The 16,387-nt window shown below is 30.2% G+C and overlaps 1 protein-coding gene across 6 annotated transcripts in view; it reads right to left on the reverse strand.

Annotated features, from left to right (window-relative positions):
* The window catches only part of LOC134707814 (myomegalin-like), a 72,383-nt gene that overhangs the window by 51,820 nt on the left and 4,176 nt on the right, over positions 1 to 16,387 (reverse strand). For 4 of the 6 annotated variants that reach the window (XM_063567870.1, XM_063567867.1, XM_063567865.1 and 1 more), the window contains exons 2-10: positions 9,879 to 9,949; positions 9,188 to 9,255; positions 7,878 to 7,982; positions 7,336 to 7,412; positions 6,067 to 6,190; positions 5,421 to 5,546; positions 4,994 to 5,025; positions 4,268 to 4,403; positions 3,598 to 3,669 (exon numbers count right to left, since the gene is read on the reverse strand). In XM_063567870.1, coding sequence (XP_063423940.1) covers positions 3,598 to 3,669; positions 4,268 to 4,403; positions 4,994 to 5,025; positions 5,421 to 5,546; positions 6,067 to 6,190; positions 7,336 to 7,412; positions 7,878 to 7,982; positions 9,188 to 9,255; positions 9,879 to 9,949 — 811 coding nt within the window. Of the gene's footprint in view, positions 1 to 3,597; positions 3,670 to 4,267; positions 4,404 to 4,993; positions 5,026 to 5,420; positions 5,547 to 6,066; positions 6,191 to 7,335; positions 7,413 to 7,877; positions 7,983 to 9,187; positions 9,256 to 9,878; positions 9,950 to 14,387; positions 14,502 to 16,387 lie in introns of those variants that run through there. The other 2 variants (XM_063567866.1, XM_063567869.1) reach the window with 2 other exon arrangements.

Raw genomic sequence — 16,387 nt, forward strand, 5'->3', positions numbered from 1 at the left:
GAAATTTTGAAAATAAGCCCTTTTATAAATTTGATATTAAGGAAGATCAAAATTTAGAACACGATAAACATGAGGAAAAAACTACACATAAAAGTTTGCTTATCAAAATCATCAACTTAAATTTACCTCTCGACTGAATAAATTGTAATGAAGATGAAATCTATTGCAAATTCAGAAATTAATCTTCATTTGACCAATACTAATTATTAAGATTGGGCAACTTGTAAACATGTTTCAATTTTTAAACACTATTATTGCAATATCTATGCTGGTGCATTTAATTAAAATATTAAAGGCTTCACATCAATTTTCTTAATTTACACTTGTATTATTATATAAAAGAAAGTTAATTATACCATCAATAGAAGTATAAAGGACTAAGTAGTTTAGACATTAAGGCATATTCTTGGTCCATGAGAATTATCTTTTTAAGAACTACTTCAAATTTGCAGATATCACAGTAAAATCATTAAATAAAGAAATATGTATATATTATGAGGCTATTCACAAAAACTATGTGTATTTCCATTGTGGAAACATTGTAGACAGATAAGAAACATAAATGGTGAATGTGTCCATGGGACAGATGATGCCCCTGCTTGCATATAACATTTATATAAAGGGGCATTATTCAAGAACAGTAAAGTGAAACTACCCAAATTTGTACTTGATCTGAGTTTTGTGATAATAATCATTGTATATACATTCCATTTGGTTAAGACAAACTTCAGTTAGGGAACAGGTACAAAAATTCAGCAAATTTTATATTTGTAAAGGGGCATACTCTAGAAAGAAAGGAAAAAGTGACACTACCCATTATCTATGTTTTGTGGAAGTAAACATTGTGCGTAAGTTTCATAACCTTTGGTTGGGACAAACTAAAGTTAGCTATTAACAGAATCCAATTTGGGACTTACAGACATACCATGTAGACAGATAATGGTACATTTGTAAAACATGCCATATTAGAGAATTTATTCCAATTTCACGGTCCAGTAAACATAGAAAATGATAGTGGGAGTGGGGCATCCGTGTACTGTGGACACATTCTTGTTACCTTTTGTGTATATTTTGGATGGTAAAAGTATGTTCAGGTCCAAGAAACATCTTGTATTTAGTTTAAGGGAAGGTAAAAAGATATTTAGAAAGTCTAATAAAATTATTTTGTTTTACCCCCCTCTGTAGGGACTATCATTTTCTATGTTTACTGGACAGTGAAATTGGAATAAATTCTCTAATATGGCATTAAAATTAGAATGATCTTATCAAAGGGAACATGTATACAAATTTTCAAGTTGATTGGACTTCAACTTCATCGAAAACTACCTTGACCAAAAACTTTAACCTGAAGTGTAACAGACGGACGAACGAACAGATGGACAGAAGGACGGACGAACGAACAGAAGGTCGGACTAACAAACAGACGACAGACCAAAAAACATAATGCCCCTCTACTATCGTAGGTTGGGCAAAAAAACAATAAAGGAAAATCAAGACATTTCAACATCCAAAATATACACAAATGGTAAAAATAATAAAGGAAAATCAAGACATTTTAACATCATAAGTTTGGTCATGATTTGTATATCTTTAATAGATGAGGTGAAAATTAAGTTCATGCATGGTATTTTTTATATTTTAACTAAATTTATAACCAAATAAAAGCCCCTGCTACTTCCAAATTACTTTATCTTGCCAATTTTTTTTTCTCTGGATAAGCTTTCATGGCAGTTTGCTCAAAAGGTAATGCTTGACTGATTTTATAAGTCCTACCATCCAAATTGTTGTTTAATTATATAATTTATGCAAAGCTATGTTATTGACCTAAACATCCATAGAAATGTATATGCTAGTCCCTATTTTTTTTTTTGGAACAAGCCGAAATAATTGAATATTGTATGCAACCAATAAAATCAAGTGCCAGACTGAATAAAAATAAACCACCTATTACGAGTGAAAAATATCAATAGGATAAATAAATTTGAAATACCAGAATACTCCTAAATTTAGTTAAGTTGTTAAAAAGACACACAGAGGTGCATAACACTAAAGGCAGATAACTCTGTTTAAAACAAGAGTGCACACACTGAAATGTCTCGCCTTCTTTACTAATCATTGATATTATGTTGATAGTCGTAAGTATAAAGCTTTATTACAACTGTCACATAAACTTAACATTAACCAAGATAGCTAAACAAAGACCAATGAAACATGAAAATGAGGTCAAGGTCAGATGAACCATGCCAGGCAGACATGCACAGCTAAAAATGCTTTCACACATTAAATATAGGTGACCTATTACTTATAGTTTAAGAAAAATAGACCAAAACACAATAAACTTAACACTGTGCAATGAACTGTGAAATTAAGGTCATGGTCAAATAAAACGTTAGGGACTGACATATAGATCATAAAATATTTCCATACACCAAATATGGTTGACCTTTGGCATATAATATTAGATAAAAAGACCAAAACTCAAAAACTTAACTATAACCACTGAACCATGAAAATGAGGTCAAGGTCAAATGACAGCTGCCCCCTAGACATATATACCTTACAATCATTCCATACAACAAATATAGTAGACCTATTGCACAAAGTATAATAAAAACAGACCAAAACACAAAAACTTAACTATAACCACTGAACCATGAAAATGAGGTCAAGGTCAAATTACATCTGCCCACTAGACATGAACACCTTACAAGCATTCCATGCAACAAATATAGTAGACCTATTGCATAAAGTATAAGAGAAACAGACCAAAACACAAAAACTTAACTATAACCACTGAACCATGAAAATGAGGTCAAGGTCAGATGACACCTGCCACTTGGACATGTACACCTTACAGTCCTTTCATACACCGAATATACTAGCCCTTTTGCTTATAGTATCTGAGATATGGACTTGACCACCAAAACTTAACCTTGTTCACTGATCCATGAAATGAGGTCGAGGTCAAGTGAAAACTGTCTGACGGGTATGAGGACCTTGCAAGGTACGCACATACCAAATATAATAATCCTATTACTTATAATAAGAGAGAATTCAACATTACAAAAAATCTGAACTTTTTTTTCAAGTAGTTACTGAACCATGAAAATGAGGTCAAGGACATTGGACATGTGACTGACGGAAACTTCGTAACATGAGGCATCTATATACAAAGTATGAAGCATCCAGGTCTTCCAGCTTCTAAAATATATAGCTTTCAAGAAGTGAGCTAACGCCGCCGCCGTAGATGCCGCCGCCGGATCACTATCCCTATGTCGAGCTTTCTGCAACAAAAGTTGCAGGCTCGACAAAAACCATTTAAACTGCAGTGTAAATTTCTTAATCTTAGTGACATAAAATCGAAGTATTCAAAGCCAATACTATCTATCGGTAAAGTAATCAGATGTTATATGGAAACAGTTAAATCAAATCTTTTTCCTTGAAAGTTCCTTTGTTACAAATGCATGTCTCCTACCTGGTTAAACTAAAAAACTTTTAAAATAGTGAAAATTCTTTTAATTGTTGGTTACCACCCATAAATGTCCAAACTATGTTATAGAATATTAAAAGCTGTCACCAAGATAAAGGGAGACAAACCTGTAGATGATTATTGACTAAAATAGACTCTCCGTCAACAAAAGTCTTTTCATGGACAACTGATGTTAATTGCTGATGAAATAAACAATAAAATAAAAAGCATTTTAAATACATAACATGCAAAACATAGTCACATAGTTAAGACAGACATTTAACAAGTGAACACATATAGGTTGAGAAGAAGGAAGTAGAATGAATAAATTTGTTATAACAATAAATTCTTTATAAATTGAAGATGCAAGAAAAAGCAGACAAACTAAAGTCAATCTTTCCATAATGACGTTTTTTGACGCCACCCCCCTTTACTCCATAATGACGCCTGTGTAGTACCTAACTTGATACACTTTGATTAGAAAATGTCTGCATCAAACTTTAAAAAATTTGTATCTCATATGAAAAGGATATTCATGAGAATATCTGACTTGAATTTCATTGATGAAATATTTGTTTTCAGAATGCATTAATACTTTAAACCTGATGATTATTTTTGCATTGAAAATATCCTATGCAAATCAAGTATGCGAAAGAAAAAAAATCCATGGAGGAAAGGGTTAAAGACAAAACCGAAAATGCATACATGCTATCATTCTACATTCTATGAACTCTGAACAATGCTAAGTAAACATAAGAAAAATAAACATTGCATCCAATTTTCTGGTAGCATACATACCTCAATATCTCTGTCTTTTCTGTTGACTTCTTTTTCAAACTTTTCTATTTTGTCACTCAATTCATCCTTAGCCTGTTGAAGTCTCTGCATGTTTCCATTATAATTGTTTGTTTCCTTTTGAAGTTCTCCGATCAAACTGAAATCATTATAATAATCAAAATTCACAATTCATTATTCACTTCAAATACTTCAGCTGAGATGTGATTTAAAGCATTATGGAAATTAAATAGTGGTAAAAATTAATATAAATTTTCAAATTTAAAACATGTGGCTCTGTGTGCTTTAAAATATATTCAGAACTTAACTATTTAGAGTGGAGAAATATCTTATTGCACAAGATTTGGTAGTTGTAATTTTTTTTCTCATGACTTCTAGATTATATGCAGAAAAAGTTTAATAACTCTCCTTTTATTATGATCTGCCATTTTTTTTATCAGCAAAAAATGTTGCCTTCATGTGATGTCAGGAATGTTTGCCTTTTTTCATGAGGTCAAACAGAAATTTCAGAGGAAAGCAAGAAAATTTAACATCATTATCAAATTTTGGCCAATAAAGAACTGAGATCAAATGAACTTAAAGTTGATTAAACAAAATCAATCAACAGATCAAGAAAACGATAAGAACTCGAGAAGTTGTTATAGATTACATCCACCATTTTTGTCATGAGAACTAAAGCAAACAGCCTTTAAAGGATATAAACTCATAAATAATAGTATAAAGAATTACCTTTCTTTAGCTGCAAGTGCATCTCTTAGATCCTACAGAATAAAAATAAAGTTGATTTCCAGGCCAATTTCTTAAGAAACTATGAAAAATTGCATCAAAACATATAAGTGTATATGAAAATTTACTTACATATAAATATAACATATAAGGTTACAATCATTCTATTTGCAAACAATATATGAATGGCAAGTCTTTCTTATTGTCTGAAGTAATTTGAACTCTTGAGAAAAGGTTAAGACATACCTATTGTTAAAAATTTGTTGGGCATTAGTGCCATTTTTTCTGTATTTAACTGACCAGTCAGTTCTGTTGGTGATAGTGGAGCTATCAAATACATCGACATAATAAATTTTGCCCATGAAAAAGAGATCTAATTGTTTTTTTAAAATCAGTAGAAGTATTCAGCACTTTTAAAAAAAATTCTAACCTGAATTTGTATCTGTGTCTTATGACCAAATTCAGCATATTGAGTCTGTGATTGAGCAATCTGTTCCTGTAAATATTTAACTTCCATGTCTGTCTCTTCAAGTCTCTTGTTTGCTTTACCCAATTCCTGTAAAAGAAATGCTAGAAATGGAGCAAATATAATACTAGTAGTATTTTCTATTTGCCCCCAATTGCCATGATTGGTTATATTCAAGAACAGACCTGAAATTTAATTAATGAATAATCTAAGCGTAGAATTCCCTCAATAAAAAGAAAAATTAAAAATTGTCCTTTTCCATTAAAAGAAATAATTCATGAACAACAAAATTATAAACAGTCAAACTTTATCAAATAAGGGTTTATTGATTTTGACACCATTTCCAAATTTCAAATCACTTTATAGAGACCTAACAAGTTATACTCCAGAGAGCTTCTAATTAACTAGGAACTGAATTGTTTCTATTTAAAATATCTCTGTGTTGTAGTAAAGATAAAATTTCTGTATTCAAAGTTCATATAATCCAAGGCAAGGAAGGTTTATAAACTGTGGTACAGGGATCAGTCATTTTTAGGGTTTGGACTATGCAGATGATCCTAAATTAAAAATGTCCCTGCTAAATTTAGCGACTTCAGTTAGATAGCATTACCTGATGTTTTTGATTGATTTCATCAAGCAATTGTTTGGTATTTTTCTGATGTTCCTTTTCAATCTGGTCCCTGATTCCATTGAGCTCTACCTCATGCTGCTTTGACATTGCTTCCATGGCATTTCTGAAATGGTAAAGTATATGTTACAGTCAACGATGTACTAAGCAGTCACTCTTTGGAAGTGTCAAGAAGTGACCTTTTAAACAAGGTTCTTAAATATTCCTATTGTGAGTTCAACAACTGCTGGAATCAGTGCCAAGTGTAATTAGTGTCTCCAATCCATAGAAAAATACATGAATTCATTTCCCACCACCTTCTTGCTAGACTTTTGGAAAGTAAACATTACACTAAAGGAATGCTTCTTTAAGAGAAAGAGATATCGACTGTTTAATATCTTTGTTATTTGAACTCTAGATAGTTGTCTCATTGGCAAGCATACCATATCTCCTTATTCTTATATAGGCTGCTTTATATGTGTTCCAGACCATATGAGTATTTGGACCGTATGCGTACAGTCTGGACCGTAAACGTATACTCGTGCAGTTGGACCGTATGAGTATACGCGTATGGTCCAGTACGAGCTAACCATGCATGTTATTGGATCATATGGGTTAAATTTAAACAAACATTTATCACATTCTTTATTTTTAGTTTTACAAATTGTTAATATTACAATTAGATGGATAAAATGAACAATTGAACAATTGAAATTGAATATTTGTTTAATTGTATATCTAAATCCTATTTTGGTACTCTCGCCCAAGGTGACACTTGCTACCACAAGTAATGTAATATATTTTACATTTACATTTTTGCAGTTCATTCATGTTCCTTTGCATTTGCATTTTTTTGTAAAGTTTCTTAAATTCTAAAATTGTCTTCCCACATCATGTTTACTTCCGATATCGTAAATTTTTGTGATCATTATTCCATTAATGTATTACTGATCGACATGCTAAATTCGAGATATTAACAGATTTAATAAGCGTGAAATTTTTTATAAGTTTAAAAATAAAGTTTTTATTCCCATTACAATTGAACTTTTCCATATTAATTTGATCTGTACATGAACTTTACATGCATTTGTAACTTATAAACTTAAGCAACTTCTTAATGATATTAACCAGACCATACACGTACAGTCCGACCGTATGAGTATTTTGAAAAAGTATGTATATGGTCCAGACGGTATGCATACGGTCCAAATACTCGTACGGTCCGGAACATATGTTTCAAATAGTTTATATACCATAATTGTACAAACTTACGAAGCTTTCTTTAACAACTCCTGTTTGTCTGAATATTCGTTTTTAACACTCTCTAATTCAACCTTCAGTTCTATATTCTGTAATGAAAAACAAGTGATTTATATTCAATACAATTTTTCTTCACAGTAAAATAGGAAGATATATAATTTATACTATCACAGATTAAACCAGTATCAAGTTGTCTCACTGTCCATCATAAATCATAAAAAAATTGTTTGTACTGTCCATGAAAAGACAGGGGATTTGCAATGAAGTTTCTAGAGGAGCTGTGGATCTCACAAAGAAGTCATTTATAGATTATCAAAATATTTTGAACAGTTGGCATATAAATTGTTTCCTACTGGCATGATATGCCAATTGGTTAGGAGCAACATGTCAGGTCAACAATATGTCGTGGCTTTGTTAAGTGAAATAAAATAATGTGTTTTTTTTGTTTTTTTTCTCAGTAACAAGTATTTGTCTGTCTTCCCCTTGCTACTACAAAAAAACTTTTAACTTTGTTGAAACATACCATGTTTCAATACATATAAAATTATACATACTGTTTTAAAGACATCGCTGTCACCAAATTTCTGTTGCATTCTCTCTTCAAGGAAGTATATCCTCAACTTTAAACTAAAGTTTTCTTTTTTCAGCTCTGTCAATTGCTACAGAAAATGGAAATTATAATTGAAATTATATCATGGTGCACACTGTATAACACTTATCTTTATTCTGATAGTATAATGTTCTCATGGGATAGAAAGACTCTACGTTGGATGTGCATTTGCAGACTTACAACCACAAATGAAATATAATTATTCATTATGTATGTGATGAACTACAATTTCAACAACAACAAAAAAGTAGCAAATTTATATTTAAAATGAAAATTACAATTATGTTGATATATTATAATCTAAAATTATAATATGAAGCAAGATTGTCAATAGAAGAACCAAATTTGCAGCAATTAAACTCAATATAGTGTCAATAAAAAGAAGTTTTAAATCCATGTAGATTCATTAATATTATTTGATTTATATGAATATAGAAATTATTCATGATTATTCGTTGAAGTATCTGACTGCAAGGGGATAAAATCTGATTTAAAATTAGAATGCCTTTGACTTGTACATCAAAGCAATAATTACAAATATATATCTATCATGACTATGTATCTATTTATGGCTCTTATCACATACTGTCTTTAAAAGCGTCTGGCTACCTATGAGCAAAACCTAGAACTTTAGTCTATACTTTATTATTTGAAACCCCAAAACTCATTTCAACTCAAAATAATGTTTGTAGAATAACAATGCAACATTCATATATTATAAAAGTATGTAGATGTATTCTATCATGTTTTTGAAAAAATAAATAAGTTATAATAACTTATCCAATCACTTACAATCTATGTCAATTTTCAATTGAGATAATTATTGACATTATTAGTTACTCAGTGTGCAGTTGTACTGGTACGAGAATTTTTCGGGTCAATAAAATTCATATTGGTGAGGCGTATTAGGACAGTATCAACCAAATATATTTTAGATATTTAATATAAAACTGTGAAAAATTAAAAATATTAGAACTAAAAAGCAACCTAATTTTGTTTTGTCTTGTTAGGTCAAATGGTATAAGGGAGATAACTCCAATTGACGTTTAAAAATATGGGAAATAATTCCAATTGATGTAATGAAAAATTGTATTGAAATTTATTATGACAATATCATCCAATCAAATTGTGAGAAATTACTCTAAATCAGGATAATTTTTTTAAAAAGGCATTTATAAGCTATCAAGGGAGCAATGTTATCCTGAAATGTAGATTACAAAATCCATGTTTAGCTATTACATTGACCCTAATTACCTGATCGTACTCCTTCATTGTTCTGCCTCTCACAGGGGACATCCTCCCACTGTTGTTCTTGGCAACCACTGCAAATAAAATATATATATTAGGTGTTACATTAAGTGTAAATGTAGAAAAATGAAATTTTTAATTTTTTTTCCATATCTTAATTTACAATCTGTGTTGGTTTTTTTTGTAAAGAAGATACAGCAACACTTGATTGAAATAGGCAATAATTTTACACTTGTAAGTAAGACAAAATAAATTGCATCTAGTTTCTGTAAAAATATACATGTCCCCATTAAAATGCATTGATCGTCCAAAAAAAAGGGTTGTTCCAACCCCCCCCCCCCCAACCCATCCCCTGGTTTCCGTCACTGTATGTATACATCATGAAGATCCCCATACTTGTACAGTATGTTGAGGGTCAGCACTTCATAAATAATATATATTATATGCATAAGTCATCTTACAATGAAATTTCCATGACCTGTCTATTGCCAAGTATCCTTCTCCATTGGTTTATATTATACCTGTACAGCGGAAGATAGTTGAAATATATGACAAGTATTAATAAAATTGCTCAAGTGCAAAATGTTGGTTGTAGTCATTTAACAACCAAATTCATATTGATGCAGAGCTCTATATTGTACTGGGAATCTATATATTCAATATTTCTAGTAAATAGGCATGACTAAATTTGACTTACTTGGAACAGAGCCGTCTGGGTACTCCATGTGTGTCCCAAAGGTTACCTCATGTAATACATTGGCATTAGTGCTGAAATGAAAAACATAAACATTATGAACAAAATATTCAATCATATCACAATATTACTTCACATTTGAAAAAATTTAAAGGTTAAATTGGGCTCACAATAATCCACAAATATTAGGGAGATTTTCTTGAGATTTTCTGGCTCTTCATATATATCTGAGAATCTTCGAAGTTCAAGAATATGTGTACTAAATGTATGTCATCTTTTTTTCAGTTCTCATAAAACAATTCTGCAAGTACTTAAGGAAACAGCAGCTGCTAGATTGACATCTCTACATGTTTTACATGTACAGCAAAACAGAACTTTATAACATTTTAGGTTTTTTTTACTTTCATATGACCAATTATATAAAACTTAATTAAGTGTTAAATGATTATAATTATTCTGGATTACAATTGTAACATAATGCTGGTTGTGATTTATTTAACAGAATATCAGTTCCACAGTAATCATATCTTCTAATAGAAGAAAATTATATAGAAGCTATTATTTTTTTCAGATGCAGTATTGATTATTTGCAAGTGCCTTAATTATCTAAAAATAAATGCTCAATATATGGAAGTAACTTCTGGGGAATATAAATCTCTATTTGCTGTTTAGAATGTGTATAAAAAAAATTTATACAGTGCATTTTGCATCAGGGTCATAATTCAGGAAATTGATGAAGATGAAGATTATTTCGGGTTTGATGCCCAGTGGCAAATATTACATGCTTATCAGCCAATATCAGGACAAGGACATACTGATGTGATATGAATATAATGCCCTATACATGTATGCTTAGCAGACAAGCAGTAAATACAAATAATCAAATCTGGTTTGTCCTGATGGAGGATCAAACCCAGACTTTCTGCTCTCTAGGTGATTATTAGAAACAGTGAAGTAATTTATCAAAAAAAAAATTTAATTGTGAGACATGAATATGGCTGGAGGCTGATAAAATCTTACAATTTCAACATTTGATAACCATAACTGTATTAATGTCCTTTCCATATAAAATTACAACAGTTCAATGAAATTTTAATGATAAATCTATCTGACTGAAATGTCAAGACGAACATCTGTAATTTACATGTACATGTTATATTTATATTTTAAGATCAGTTCCTCATTTACAATGTCAGAAACAATTGAACATAACTCAGGGACAGATCCAGCCATTTTTAAAAGGAGGCAACCCAGAATAAGAGGGGGGGGGGTTCCAACTATACATATGCTGTATGTCCCCATTCAAATGCATTGATCGTAAGAAAAAAAGGGGGGTTCCAACATCAAGACTCCTACTCCCCTTTGTGCCACCACTGTAACTTGATTAATTTCAATGTCAAAATGACTGATCTATTCAAACAAAAGTATCAGTACAACTTAATATTTTTTTGTGATTTTCATGTTAATACAAATTATCTAACATACTAATATAACAACTGTCAAAGGTCACAAACTCAACTGGAATATTCACAGTTTGTGAAATCAATACACAGATCCATAAAACATTCAGATTTATTCAAAGACCAGTATATAACACCATCTGCTCACTAACAATTATGTAATGAAATTATACATTGTCTAATCAGTTTAAAAAAGGCAACTATGTCAATACTGAACAAGCAGATGGTATGTAACCAATAAACATACATCTCTTCAAAGTCAGTGATTAACATGCAGGATGCATATAATATCAAAACACAAACCATCAGAAATGGGTTATACATGTAAAAAAACATTTAAGCAATTAAAGTTTTAACACATTCATCAAGGCACCATTTCTGATATGATGCAGTTAACCTATGATCATGACAATGTATGATTATATATAACCAAATCTACCTTTTTATAAAATCTTCGAATTCACATAAAGTTCGATAAAGTTTCAAAATCTCAAAATTTAAAATATCAAACTGACCTAGTAAATGACTTAAAACTAAAAGATTAAAATCATTATAATCTAAAAATCAAATTTTCTTACCCGTGCCCTGATCAGTTAATCATGATGCGAAAATCCTCTATTGACAATATTTTTGGAAAAGGTACAAACTTACAAACAATAAGTCAATCGGTCAGGACAAAGTATTGCTGATCCATTTAATTCCTGGTCGTGTGCAATCAAAAGATGACAATCTGATATAATTATTAGGTATTGATCCGGGCTTAATCGTGTGTGTAAGACATACCTACTATTAAATTACCAATACACATGGTCGAAACAATGGGCACAGACAATGGCTTTAAATTAAACAAAGTCCACACACGACACTTTCACTGTCTTTAAAAGGAACAGTGTAACCTTACAAAGAATGTACTTATAACAATATAGTAGTCAGTTTTTTAAAGTTTCTTGCAACTTTTTCTCAAAAATCCTTTTTTCAAAGATATCATTAAATCTCTGAGTACATGGAGTAGGAAGAAATGAGAATTTATAAATCATTTTTGGAACATGGATCCAAAAACTTCAGATTTTACTGTACATAGAATTGCAAAGTCAAGAATTTTAACTGGTCTATTTAAAGATATTTTAGTAATAAGATATATACCCCCTTTATTAACATTACTATCTTGTCAGTCAAACTGTACTACTAAACCAGAGTGAATAAATACATGCTTACATGAACCTTAAAAAGTGTGTCATGTATTTGCAATAAGATTTATTTTCAGATTTGATTTTTTTTTTAATTGTCCTACTCCTAGTCCTTTGGCTCGTACACAAAACTTTTAAAAACATAAATTAGTACAGTACAGTGTACATGGTACTGTACATGTACCAATAGTACTTACAACGACTTATATGACTAGCAATAATTAATTTATATGTGTACCATGATCTATGAAATGTTATCTTTGTTAAATATATACATCTGTACTAATCATTTTTTAGTTGCATATATATACCTTTACTTATAGCATAAAACGTTATCTGTCTAAAAAGATTAACATACATTTGTATCAATTTTTTTTTTTTAAATTTGACACAAACATATGAAATTATCACCCATATATAAAGTACATGATGGAAATGTTTAACATTTTGATGGAAAATACTTCTTTTGAGTTCACATTACAAGTGCAATTTCTAACCTGAATGAAACAATATTTTCAATGTTTACTTTTCATAAAAACAATATAATCCTACTTATTTTTGAAGAAATTGCGATGCAGCCAATATAATTCTACTTACTGATGATACATATTGGTCTGAATTTGTTCAAACTATACTATCTTGTAATATTTCCCAAAATTAATGACTCATGATTATCCTTGTGTGTACATTATAATTTTAATTTAAGAACACTATTTTCCTGGACAGTGGTAGATCATCAACACAAAAGCCTTTGTCAGATTCCTATATTTATAAAATCACAAATGAATTTACAATTGAAATGTAATCCTGTAAATTGGAAAAGAATCCTCCCTGGTCCAATGTTTTATATGCCATTACAATGGCAATAATTATTCAAAACATAATTTGATCATCTTTTTTCCTTTTGTATTCAATGCACATGCATAGAAGCTATAGACATAGTAGAATTTGATATTTTGGAACAATTCAAGACACACATATTTCGTTCTCAAAGCCTGTTCTAAAATTTTATTTGTTTACATGTTTTTGCAGACACATATACAATGTACATTTGTACTATCCATAAGCATAAGATTGTACTGTGCTTATACTGACCACATACATGTCTAATTAATCAATTAGTCCAATGATTAGAGAAGTATTAGTGTATTGATACACAAGGGAGATAAAAGTGGGAGGTCAGCTATAAACAGAGCTGTCAAAAGTTTTTATGGCACTTTATCATATTACAAGATTTTGTCTATATAATTGTACTAAAATCAATAATCCTTAAGATGATTATTTATCCTTCCAAAAGTTTATAACATATATATAGATGAAAGATATTTCTACTTCAGTAGAATATTTTGGATCAAACATACTTTATTTACAATTTGTGAGGATATATTTCTCATAAAAAGAGATGACTTATAAATCATGTAAATATTGAAGCAAAAGGCTGAAATTTAAAATTGTATATGGAATCTTAAAGATGAGTAGCATTTTCATTATTGAATGACAGGTTTATATTTTGGTCAAATTGTTAAAAAATATTTAGAAAAGAAGTGTGCAATGTACATGATGTATCTGCACGTTAATTTGTGTGGAAGCATGCCAACAAAATTCCATGTAACATGTACCTCAATTCTTACTTAGAAGATATTTATAAAAATCTTAAGATAGTTTCATACAACTATTTCTCTACAAATTTAATCAAGTTAATATTTCGCCATGTTAATTATTTTTCATCCCTCAATCACATCATTTTCAGTTCCTGCCAAAAAACCAACAACAATTATCTAAATATAATCACCTGATAATAACATAATTATATCATTCACAGTTGGAACTAGTAAATAACAAAATTGATATTGATTTATATTTACTTGTTTTGACCCCAAACAAATGGTTTCCAATCCATTGGTAATTTGGTTGTGTATTTACATCACTGTTCAAAATCCTTCCATTGTCTTAAATAACAGGAAGTCAAAATGTTGATGATGGGGTGTAAGGGAACATCTCATAACATATAAATGTGCTTGCTGGTATTTCCTGTATTTTGGAGGAAGTTACCACTTTGTTAAAATGTTATCAAACCAAAGTACAATTATTTTAATATTGTAAATAAAAGTATTTTATCAATAGCTTTTTAACATATCTATCAAATCAAACCTTTGTCAAGAAAAAAATATTCAAAATCTATATCAATGGCACCATTATCAATATTGTGTAATGTCTGGCATAGCCATATATTTCGAAGCAAATTCTGTCAAGTGCATTTTATGTACTACAAGTAACATGACTACTAGTAGTTTTTCTTTGGTCTCATTTAAATACTTTCATGAATATTTTATTCTAATTTTAAAAGATTCTTATTCTTACATGAAACATTTTGGCCATTTTTAAAGTCTAAAACTTTTTATAATTGCAAATAATAAAATTAATTATCTGTTCTTCAGTTTTTTAAAAGCAGTTAATATAATGTAAATCAAATCAAATACCATTTCTGTAATTTTATATAAATTCTGCATTATCATGATTATTTTCATTCATCATATTTATTCTTTGACTGTATATCTTAGGAGTAACACCACCAGTGTTTTTCCCTATTAGTCTTTGTTAAATATGCACTATTCAATTAATTGTGCAGAATTTATCTTTGTTTCAAGTAAAGAAATACTAGGCATGAGAAAAGTTTTCTCCTGTCCAGTACTTCAGATAAAATTTAACATTACATTGCATTTCATATAAGATAATAATTATCACTTGAAGTTAACCCATAAACATTTCACCCTTTTTTTCCTGTGTACAATCTTCAGGAACCATTGAATTTTAAAAGTTACCAAAATATTCTTAAATATATAGAAAGTATTCAAACACCAAACAAAAGGTTCTAATAACTGATTACAATCAATTATCTCTTAGGTATATAATTTCAACTTGGCTGAGCAGATTCAGAGCAAAGGTATTTTGTAAAATTTACAAAACCTTGTGAAAAAAATGCTCCACTGATCATGAGTGCAGCTTGATACAACTGCAGATGTTGAGCCTTGAACAGTTGTGGCAGATTTGAACAAAATATTCAAGCTTGATTCTGTCTGAATTTGGATTGTGATGAAATTTTTGACATAGTATAGGTGTCTGACACAAAAATAAATGTCAAGATCTTACAAATCTATTGCACATACTGACTGTGCAATTACACATTCTTCTTGAAAATTTGAAAAATTTTGCAAAAAATAATCTGAACACCCCAAACTTTTTGAATCCCTCCTTGGAGCAATTACCACCCACACTCAAACCTAGCCTTTTCTTTGTAGTATGGAAGTTCCGAACCTTATAGTACAATTTCAGAGAGATCCATACACTTACACACAAGTTTATATTGTCAAGAAACCACAAAAATGCTAGTTTTTAGCCCCTTTATACCTTAACTTTTGGCACCATATATCCCCAAAATGAATCCAAACCTTCTACAATGTACTTGTGGTATTAAACATTGTGGTACAATTTTAGAGCAATTGAAATACCTTAGCTTTGCCTTAGGCCATGGAAAAATAATTGATGGTTTCCCCTAACCTGACCAGGTCATTGTTTTACTGCCGGGTCATTTAATTTTTCTGTCAAAAAAAAAAAGATATTTTTTTTTGCAGAGACAACTTAAAGTGTTGGAAATATGCAATTTTATAGTTCCCCTATAGAAACAAAACATATTTATACAAATTACACATGGTTACCAAAAAAAAAAAGAATAGCCTGCCTGCCGGGTCTTTAAAATTTTCCCATGTTAATTGTTAGGGGAAACCAACAATTAATTTTCCCATGTTAGGGGAAACCAACAACTAATTTTCCCATGTTAGGGGAAACCAACAATTAATTTTCCATG

This window comes from Mytilus trossulus, chromosome 2 (genome assembly GCF_036588685.1).
Source record: "Mytilus trossulus isolate FHL-02 chromosome 2, PNRI_Mtr1.1.1.hap1, whole genome shotgun sequence".
NCBI classification, from domain to species: Eukaryota; Metazoa; Mollusca; class Bivalvia; order Mytilida; family Mytilidae; genus Mytilus; species Mytilus trossulus.